This window comes from Camellia sinensis, chromosome 13 (assembly GCF_055761805.1).
Source record: "Camellia sinensis isolate YWXY chromosome 13, ASM5576180v1, whole genome shotgun sequence".
NCBI classification, from domain to species: Eukaryota; Viridiplantae; Streptophyta; class Magnoliopsida; order Ericales; family Theaceae; genus Camellia; species Camellia sinensis.
In genome coordinates this window covers 92103997-92115069 of record NC_138973.1, presented here as the reverse complement: position 1 = coordinate 92115069, position 11073 = coordinate 92103997, and the positions used below count along the sequence as shown (strand labels likewise).

General features: G+C 36.6%; 1 protein-coding gene across 4 annotated transcripts; it reads left to right on the top strand.

The window, feature by feature from the left end:
- Positions 1–433: 433 nt before the first annotated feature.
- Positions 434–7758, top strand: DHS (deoxyhypusine synthase). Of its 4 annotated transcripts, none has more exons than XM_082902844.1 (8): positions 434–704; positions 908–1121; positions 1228–1395; positions 2772–2990; positions 3593–3679; positions 5978–6083; positions 6169–6404; positions 7216–7758. In XM_082902844.1, the coding sequence occupies exons 2-8, from the start codon at positions 912–914 to the stop codon at positions 7303–7305; spliced, it is 1116 nt and encodes a 371-aa protein (XP_082758970.1). In that variant the 5' UTR covers positions 434–704; positions 908–911; the 3' UTR covers positions 7306–7758. The 4 variants fall into 4 exon arrangements, with proteins under 4 accessions (XP_082758970.1, XP_082758971.1, XP_028124424.2 ...); XM_028268623.2 differs by having other exon boundaries at positions 495–704; positions 878–1121; XM_082902845.1 differs by lacking the exon at positions 1228–1395 and having other exon boundaries at positions 488–704.
- Positions 7759–11073: the final 3315 nt, after the last annotated feature.

Below are 11073 nucleotides of genomic sequence, written 5' to 3'. Positions count from 1 at the left end.
ATCTTACCCACAACCCAAACAAATATCAAAATCAAATCTCAACCAAAGGGTATACAAGTAAACTCTAAGGTCATGTTTGTTTGGGTGGACATGAGCTTGGGATTGGATTAATAGTCCAATAAAATTATTAATCCAATGTTTGGTTAAACAATTGAAGTACGGACTAATTATTTTAAACTTGACTATTAGTTAAGATAGGATTCATAATCCAACATATTCGTAGTCCTAGGACTATTAGTCATGAGAATGCTAATCCAGTCCGCCCAAACAAACATGACCTAATATTATTAAACCAAATCAAATAACACTTACCAAAAATAAAAAAAAATATTTGATTTATTAAAAAACACATAAAGTTAAATGAACTAACATTCTCAAAATGAGATTTATGTGTAATTTTTTCTTTTAAAAACACAAAATAGAAACAAACGAGTTTTTACTTGTAGTTTTCAAAAATATAAATATAAATAGAAAAAGCATAAATGTCAGCAAACAAACTTTGGTTATTTTAATTTGTTTTATTTTTTTTAATTTTTTCAAAAAATTATTTGAACAGAAAACCAAACACACAATTAGGGCTCCTGGTCGCCACCGCAATCGGTGAAGACTGAAGACTGACCTTCTTCTCCGGGCTTGGGCGGCGGCAGTACCCCCCTTTGTGGAGAAGAAGTTTGTGTCGGGGGAAATTTTTTTGACAATTCCAGGTAAGGGGTTACCTTTTTTTGTGATAAAGATTACTTCCAACATAACATAAATTCATTCCTCTGTAATCTTTTAGTCTTCTAGTATTTCACCATGTATTTCTACTATAAAGTTCTTCCTTTTCATTGAATTGAATTGAATTTTTCTGGGTTCCCTCTTGTGGTTGTTGCGGTAGCCAAAAAGCTCCATTTTTTTGTTGTTGCAGAACAATGGGGGAAGAAGACATGGAAGAACGTCTTTTGGATTCCGTACGCTCAGTAGTTTTCAAAGAATCAGAGACTCTCGAAGGATCTTGTATTAAGATCCAAGGCTATGATTTCAACCGAGGCGTCAACTATTCTGAGCTTCTTAAATCCATGGTCTCAACTGGGTTTCAAGCCACCAATCTCGGCGATGCCATTGAAGTTGTCAATCAAATGGTGGGTTCGATTTCCAAAACCCCCAATTTTTTTGATTTTTTTTTTTTTTCAAATTATGTATGTTATTTATGTTTGGACTTTTGGGTTTTTGATTGGGGGTTTGAAGCTAGACTGGAGGCTTTCCGACGAGTCTTTGACGGAGGACTGCGGCGAAGAGGAGAGAAACCCGGCATACAGAGAGTCCATGAGGTGCAAGGTTTTTCTGGGTTTTACATCCAATTTGATTTCTTCTGGTGTTCGAGACACCATTCGCTATCTTGTTCAGCATCACATGGTGAGTGAATCATGTGTGTGTGTGCGCGCGCCCAATATATTTTGAGTGGTATCTATGTTTAAAAAGAAGGCAATTTGATTTGCAAATGTGATTGTTCTGTCAGTTTCATAGTTCGAAAGCCCTCATTTTTGAGTGAAAGTAGATACATGAACTTAAAGAAGACATGTCAATTCTACTGGTAGTTGTTGCAACAAATTAGAACGTGGAAACTGGTAATTGGACCAAATATCGTTTAGACAACGTTGAAATGCAATTTTATCTTGAATATTTGAACAATTTGTGGCTCTAAGAGCGTCTCCACCGTTTATTTAGATGTTTCATCAAATTTAAATTTGATGAAACATGCCCTTTTTTTCTGCTCCAACCGTGGCATCAAACCCATATCAAATGAAGGCGATGCTAGATTTTTCATCAAATCAAGGGAACGTTTAACTTTTTATCAAATTTCATAGGGACAACCGGGTGGATGACCCGGCTTTTGGAAGTTTTGCTGAAAATTTGCTCTAGGACGTTCGGCCGACTGGACGACTGACCAGATTAGATGAAATGATTGGAGCGCAATATATCTGATCAAACTTTTACTCAAATTTGATAAAAATTTGAGTAAGCGTTGGAGATGCGCTAAGAGAATCTCCAACCTTCACTACTTTTTTTTCATCTAATTTGATTCCAAATTTGAGTAAAAAGCTTGATTTGATATGAACTACCCTAATTTAACTCTTTCATCAAAATCTTTTTAAAAATTTCCCTCTTATCCCAAATTTTCCTTTTCATCAAATTTGATGGGAAAAAAAAAAAAAAAAACTCCAATGCTTTAATTTTTAATTTTTCTTCAAATTTAAATTTGATGAAAGATTTGTTGAATTCTCAATTTGATGAAAAAAATAGTTCTTCCTTGATTTGATAAATATTTGATGAAAGGATTGAAAATGGTTTTTGAGCACTACGAATTGTTTTTGTAATAAACCTTTTATTAATTTGAAAAGGTAGAGTGGATAGGAGTAGTATTGATAGAAGATAAGTTGAGAGAAAATAGATTGAGATGGTATGGTCGTATACAACGGAGACCAACAGACACAATAGTAAAGAGATGCGATACAGTGATGGTTGATGAAAGTGTTTGAGGAATGGGCAAATCTAGATTGACGTGGGCTAGTGTAGTAAATAGAGATATGAACAAAATGGCTTTGGATAGAGTCGAGTGGAGAAGAAGGATTCATGTAACTGATCCCATTTGATGGAACTTAAGGCTTTGTTTGGTTTGGTTTGGTTATTTGTAATTGCACATTTTTGCATCTATTACATGTCTAGATCATTACTCAGAAAGTTAGAAATTTTTACCCAGTTATGTCACTCGAGCTGTTATCTGTTTGTAGGTTGATGTAGTTGTTACAACAGCTGGTGGTGTTGAAGAAGACCTTATAAAATGCCTCGCACCGACATATAAAGGCGATTTTTCTTTACCTGGAGCTCATTTACGCTCAAAAGGATTGAACCGCATTGGTAACTTGTTGGTTCCCAATGAGAACTACTGCAAATTTGAGGATTGGATCATTCCAATATTTGACCAGATGTTGGAAGAGCAGACTGCGAAGGTATTACTATTTACTTTTTTTACTTTGATTGTGTGCATACTTAACAGTTGGCTTACCATGAACGTTCCTAATATATATGTATTTAATTTTTATATTTTCCCACGTAGTTGGCTTGCTAGTTGCAAACTTGTAGCAGTGCTGTCCTCAAAATTTACCATGACTGGATGCAATGCTAATATTGCTCTTTCATCCTTTGGAGCAGTATCTATTACAGCCATGTTACATACGTGCTGAATATATAAATGAAAAAACTGATATCTGAAAAAAAAAAAAGTGATAATTATCTGATGAATCCCTTTCTAGTGAGAATTGTATGTGTGATGAAATTTAAGTGCGTGATACTTTTTGCGGATGGGTAATGATATCCCATTATGTAACTTAAGATTTTCTCAATGCTACATATTTTCACTTGTGAGCACCAATATACTTTTAAGGTTCCCTAAGTGGTGTTATGTAGTTTATAAAATGTCTTGATACATTATGAAATGAAACATATAATTTTCTGTTCCTTTTACTTTTCCACTATTTGCTTTTAATCATGAACTGCTTTCCAAGGACATTGGTTAACTTTCATACTACCCATTTTCTTTTTTGTCTTGCAGAATGTATTGTGGACTCCATCTAAAGTTATTGCTCGCTTAGGGAAAGAAATAAACAATGAGAGTTCATACCTCTACTGGGCATACAAGGTAGACATCCAATCAATTTAACCTGATTTTTCTATAACTAACTCAAATTTTAAAATTTATTATATTGTATCATGGACAACATTTAATATATAATCACCATCATTTCTAAGTTTTTGCATTCGAATTATATATTTTTTTGTTGTTGTGTGTTTTGCATTCGTGCAACTTGCTATTTTACTGTTGAGATGAAAAAGGTAGCTTGGATCAAATTGTAAGCCATGCTCCTTGGAAATGAATTGTTGAACAATACACACTATCTGATTGGTCCAAAGCTCTGAGTTTCATATCCAAAAAGTGTGTCGATCCCATGTAAACTTGTGGGCTCCATGGTTTTGAACCAATAGTTGTGTGAACAAAATCAAACTCCATGCTCCTCCTACATGACGTTATAATAATTGTGTTTTTCTTGGGCTGTCATCTTACATAGGACCTTGTACTAGCTTGATTTGAATTCTGTATGTCAAGCCTGAAACGACTTTCTGTGAGCATCATAGATTTTAATTGTGGGTAAAGAAGCAAGACTTCCTACAGCTGAATTTAGTCTAAGAAAGGTTTCCGGTTGAGTTTTCAAAACTTGTCTGCTCAATTGTTTTTCCTGAAAAATTAGAAACTAATTTGACAAAAATAAAACCAAAACAGATATTTTTTAAATTTCAAAATTATTTCCTCTCCAACAGATAGAAAACCACATAAAAAATAGTGAGTTTTTGATTTGTTTTTCTTTCATTTTTATCACCAAACTAGTTTTTGGAATTTTTTTAGAAAAATGATTTTGAAAACTCAACCAAACAAAGGTAGTAATGACTATTCCTTGGTAACTTTCCAATGGAAAAATGAGAATCATATTTCTTCATTATTCATTCTCAAAATTTTGATTGCTTTCTATTAGTAAGCTAAATTCTAATTGTATTTCCTGTAATACTTCTTTGTTGTGGATTATTACAATTAAGGTAAAGTTGACAAACTATTTACCATCTAGTCAATTAAATAAATTTTTCTTTTTTTTTGGAGTCTATGTATAGGAAAAACTATAGATAAAATGTCATTTTTATTCATATCCCTTCCTTCCCCCATTGTTGCCAGCCAAAACTTTCTTTCACCCTAGTGCAAATTACTCCCCTTCTTTTTCTGCTACAGCTGCAATGCCCTTGCCTTTCTCCTTCCACATCTGCAACCCCCATCCATCTATTGCACTACTGTAGCCCCTTCCCTCTTCTCCTTCTACGATCATTGTACCCTTTACATCAACCTGCCGGTGTAGTTGAATCAACCCAATTCATTTAATTCATGTATAGTGGGTGTTTGGGAAGTGGGTTTTTATATAGGTTTTTTTAGTTGTAGGATATTATTGGATAAAAAAATTTTGGTGTTTGGGAAGATAGTTGGGTTTTTTTGTGATTGGATGTGATGTTTGTGAGAGAAAAAGTGAAATGATTATGGGGTTGGATGTGATATTTTGTTTGGATTTGTTTTTTTTAGTTTTGTAAAAACTGTGTCTTTTAGTAAAAAAAAAAAAAAAAAACCTAGGCAAAATTCTTGCCAAACACCGCCATAATTGTTATCACTCCAGCATCCAACCTGCATTCCATAGCCACAAAACCTCACAAATAATTCCTTGAAACTGAAGCATACAAGAGTACACCAGATTATTGAGGTAATTTGAAAATGATAAATGAGGTGAGCTTTTCCTCGGGGGTGGGGGGGTGATTAAAAGGAGTGACGAAACTGTTGGTAAATTTTTTGAAAAATGAAATGTATGATGGTATCAACAAGAGGTGTGAGACATGCAAAAAGGGCGAAGAAAGGGGTATGGGCAAATGACATTTTATTTATGTTTTTTTCCTTGACTGTAAAACAAGTTTCATATATGACTTTGGAATATTATTTTTTAATGGATTTGCTGGTAAAAAAGTGTCAATTTTTGCTTAATTATAAAGATCCCTTTTCATGAGAAATTTGCCAAAAGAATTGGAAATAAAAATTCAACAAAGAAATTCTTGTTTTTGCATGGATTGCTTGTCCAACAAGTCAAGCATTTGCATTTGAATAGTAAGCAAATCTTGTTCTTTCATGGATGGCTTTGTCCAACGAGTCAAACATCTGCATATGAATAGGCATTTGATGATCTGGTTCAAAAAAAAAAAAAAGAATAGGCATTTGATGATATGTATAATTGTTTATCTAAACTATTGGTGTGGACACACACATCAACCTGCTATTATTGTCTATTATATAAATATGCAATTTCTTCTAGGACTCTGACGTGGACCATTGCTGTAATATTTTTTTGCTTCATAGAACAATATTCCAGTCTTCTGCCCTGGCTTAACTGACGGCTCTTTGGGGGATATGTTATACTTTCATTCTTTCCGCAACCCCGGTCTAGTCGTTGACGTAGTGCAAGGTAAAGCTTCTCCTTTGTATGTCGTTTTCATGCCCAGTATACGATAACTTAGGAAATGAATTGATGACCTTAGCTCTATACATAGATATTAGGGCCATGAATGGTGAAGCTGTCCATGCAAGTCCTAGGAAGACTGGAATGATAATTCTTGGAGGTGGACTTCCCAAGCATCACATTTGCAATGCGAATATGATGCGTAACGGGGCAGATTATGCAGTCTTTATTAACACAGCGCAAGAGTTTGATGGTAGTGATTCTGGTGCTCGTCCTGATGAAGCTGTATCATGGGGAAAAATACGAGGTTCTGCTAAGACTGTTAAGGTTTAACTTTTTTTCCTTCTCTTTTGTGACCTTGAAGCTTCTGTTATTAGTATAACCTGTGCAGATCTGTTGGCCAATTTGCATCTTTTGTTAATTGTTTGCCATTTTGGTTATTTGCATGCTTGTTTAATCAAATCATGAATCGAATCGTGAATTGTTTTGCTAAATAGTGAATCGGAAATTGTAAGATTAATTATTTAGCATAAATGTAGTATCACATCTCTTTTATAGGCCATTTTGTATAATTGACATTACATTCTCTTATCCATTTGTACACTTGGCAATTAAAGATTATTATGCAAAATTGATTTGAAATCTCTGTTTTTGCTTACTGCTTCATACATCTGGTATATGTTGAACAATCCACTGGATTACTAAAGTAATGCATTGATTTCAATATGGTTTCTAATAGTTGTACTGACTTTGGAATGGAAGGCCCATGTTCAATCCTTACTCTATGGAACCAAATTTCCTGAAATTGCCGAATGGCTAATCTAAGAAAATGCTTCAAGTTACAAAACATATTTATGGTTAATTTATCTTGTTTTTGTTGTGTAAAAACAACACTGTTTCATTATTATGCAAACAAAATTGAATTGCAGTGGCTTGAAGTGAATCACAAAATCATACTGAATCGCAATTGAATCATAAGTTTTGCTCATCAGTTTAAGATATAACAGCACAAATTGAATAGTTTTGGTTGAAATTTGTATCGAATCATATGAATCGAATCGTGAATCATAAAGATTCTAACAACCATGGTCATAGTATGATTTTATTTGTTTTCGGCCTTTTGATTGGTTCTAACCAGGTACATTGCGATGCGACTATTGCTTTTCCTCTACTGGTTGCGGAAACATTTGCTGCAAGGGGAAAGAGATCGGCCGAGAACGAGTCCTAAAACAAAATCTGGCAGGCTGCAGTTTCATTTAAGACTTGCTACAACTAGAGGAGGTAGGTATTTTGTGTGATGAGTTCACGCGCATATGAATGAAAATTTATCCGACAACTAAACCTGACAAAATGCTTCTAAGAGGTTGATGATGTTTAACATATATAATTTATCCAAATCATTGTAAGGGAACTTTACTTCTATCTATTAATGAGCCATTGTTTGTGTGAGATAGATAGTAAGTACATTGTAGTTTGGCATTAATAACTTGCATTGAGATCTATGTTTAAACTCTGGTATCGATGGATGAACAGAAAGGAATTCTGCTATGTCCATTTTAGTAGTTAGAAACATTGAGCAAATAGATTGTACTAATTGTATCATTTTATTTGAAATTGTTTGTATTATCTATACTAGCAGTGTGCAATTCAAACAAGTAAAAATAAAATAAAATATTTACTATATATTGTGTATCACTCAAGTGGTACACGTCGCTCCTTTGTCAATTTATTTATTTTTTGAATAGAGAAATGGATACTTGGCGCAAGGAGAGAGAAACTTCAGGTCACTACTAGAGGTGTTTACTTTATAATAATTTGTTTGGCATGATTTAAAAAAGTCAAAAAGTCACTATCCTATTTAAGTTATATCATCTTATTTAAGTCACATCACCTCTCTAACACATCACTTCAAATCCAATCTATACTCAACTCATATTTCATAAAAAGTCAAAAAATATATTTATTTAGATTATCACAAACCACCCCCTAGTGACTGTGTGCCCATGGTTGTGACAAATCTGTAAAATATAAATTTTGATTTTGAATTAAAAATATGTAGTGTGTTACTAAGTGGTAAAGTGGTAAAGTTATTTATTAAACTAATAGTTTTAGTTTTAAGTCTTGTTCACCTCACTATTTAATTTTTAGTTTTTGATAAATAAATAAAAAATTCACTTGGCGAAAAAAAGAAGGAGCTTATCAAGTGACTTTATATATACCAGAGGGTGTGCCTACTTGATTGGTGTATTATTAAATTTGTAAAATATAAATTTTGATTTTGAATAAAAAGTATATGTAATGTGTGCTGCTTAGTTTATCAAACCAAAGGTCTTAGGTTCAAGTTTTGTATATTTCACTATATAAATTTGTATTTTTTGATATAGAAAAAATTTACTTGGCAAAAGGAGAGAGTAGATTTCAGAACACTACTAAGTAAAAGTTGTTCACTTTATATATGCTAGAATATGACATGGGTAGGCCTATAAAGGCTACAACCCATTATGAACAATTCAGGCCCATCATTTAGGGCCCAATACATAATCCAATTAATGAAGCCCAGCACTGTTGAAGCCCCACATAGTAATAAGAACCAATGGTATCAAGACACATGGCAAGAGAAGGGCAAGCCACAGCAATAGATAAAGATCTGCAAAGTTATTGCTACGTCACATCGCCATTAATGAGGTCCCTTACAGCATTTATTGCGATAATTCCTCTCCGTCGGGACAATATGCCCTCACCCTGAACAAGGTAAGTTACAGCATAGACTTTCGGCCAAGGTGACAGGTCGGAAGGGACAATGAAATGATTACCAGAGGATATAAGCAGACGTTGAAGACAAGAAGAAGGTTAAACTTTCTATCTCCAATCTCACTCTAACTTGCTCGTCGGAGGGTTCGTTGGGGGTCTCTTCGTTCCCCGTTGAACTCGTGTGCAGGTCTTTTGGTGGACTTGGTCATTCGGACATAGGTGTGAGGAGCGTGGATCAGTCCGACCCGTTCATTGGAATGAACTGTATCATCAGTTGGCGCCGCCTGTGGGAACCTTTCTTACTCTGTTCGTCAGTTGTGCTCATTGTTGCCGGAGGCCCTTTCCCAATAACCCCTTCCTGTCACCTGCGAAGGTGAATGGTCACGACTAGATCCATGGCTTCCCACCCCAATGTTCCCGACCACCAAGCCGACCCTCCTAATCCAAACAACCCACCACAATACTTTACCGAGCTCACCAATAGCATTAATCACCTTGCCGAGCAGAACCAAGCTCTAATCAATGCCCTGCTCCAAAGAGACCTTCCTATGTCTCCTCCACCATCTCCAGATATTCCACCCAACCAAGAACGAGCCCCGAGCCATACTATCTAGCTGCCTTATCCACCCAACTTGGAAGGCTTGCAACCTCATCCCCCAAATATAAATCCACCACCCCGACTCCCACATCCATTGGTCCTGGCACCAACCCCTGAAGGAGAGGCTAGTAGCGTCCAGCCCTCGCTCCCCTCGGTGGTGACAACATTCCTCTCTGGGATGCAAAACTTCGAGCCATGAAGCTCCAACTCCAAGGGGTCATGCAGAACATCCAGCATAAACCCTCTCCCACAGCCAACTCGCCATTCGTTGCCTCCATCCAGGACAAACCTCTACCCTCCAAGTTCAAAATGCCCACCATTGACTCTTTTGACGGTACGACAGACCCAGTCGACCATTTGGAGACCTACAGGACCCTCATGATCCTCCATGCTTTCCCTGACGAAATCATGTGCCGGGCTTTCCCCGTGACACTCAAGGGGTTAGCTCGACTTTGGTTTAGTCGACTGCCAGCAGGCTCTGTCTCCACTTTCCAGCACCTCAGTGACTCTTTCCTCAGCCATTTCATTGGAGCCCAGCGTCAGCGGCGTCCGGCAACCCAACTCCTCAACATCCGTCAGACCGAGGGGGAGTCGCTACGTAGTTTCGTTACCCGTTTCAACACCGAAGCCTTGCAAGTAGCGGAAAACGATGACAAGGTCATCCTTACGGCTTTCATGGCCAGTTTGCGGTCGTCGGACTTCCTTTTCTCCCTTTCTAAAAACCCCCGACCTCTATGGCAGCCCTATTCTCCAAGGCTCAAAAATACATGAATGTTGAAGATTCCCTAGCCGCCCGGCAAGATCCTATAACCAAAAACCCGACCCCCAGAGAAAAGATTCAGACACCAGAAATACCCAGTACAATAACTAAACGTCTCAGTACACTAACCGACCCCCCAGAACCGACTGGTCGGCCCCAGCCCGACCGCCCGACCGGTTCGAGCGGTATACCCCCCTAAACTCTCCCATGGAACAAGTCCTCCATCAGATCCAGCGGAACTACCCCCTAAAATGGCTCCAACCATCACGGATTCCTTCCAATCGGAAAGACCAGTCCAAATATTGCCGTTTTCACCAGGATCACGGCCATAATACCGAGAAGTGTGTTAACCTCAAAGATCAAGTCGAGGGCCTGATTCGTCAAGGACGCCTCAGCCGATTCACGAATACTCGCCCTCAACAGAGGCAACGGACTGAACCCATCAGAAACAACCGTCGACGCACCCCTCCCCGACAGCCAGCACAACCTAGTCATCATGAAGATTAGTTCTTCATCTGAACTTTCTTCATCACTAGAAATTTCATATAAGATTTCTTCTTCATTAGAAATTTCTTCTCCATATATTATTTCAAAATCTTGTTCTTCAAGGACTTTGATCATTTTCTTTGCACTTTTTTCCCGTTTTGGGTATTCGGGTGCATAGTGACTTTCTTCGTTACAAATGTAACATTTACAAGTTTTCTTTTTTGAAACACTTGTTGGTTTCTTTTTTCGAATATACTTTTTCTTTTTTGAAAAAGTTTTGTTCCTTTGCCAAGGTTTGCATTTATATTTTCTACGCTTTTTGGCAAATCCTTTCCTTTTAGGAAATGTATTACAACCAATTTTTCAATTTTCTTTTAAAATTTTATCACAACGTTTTTGAC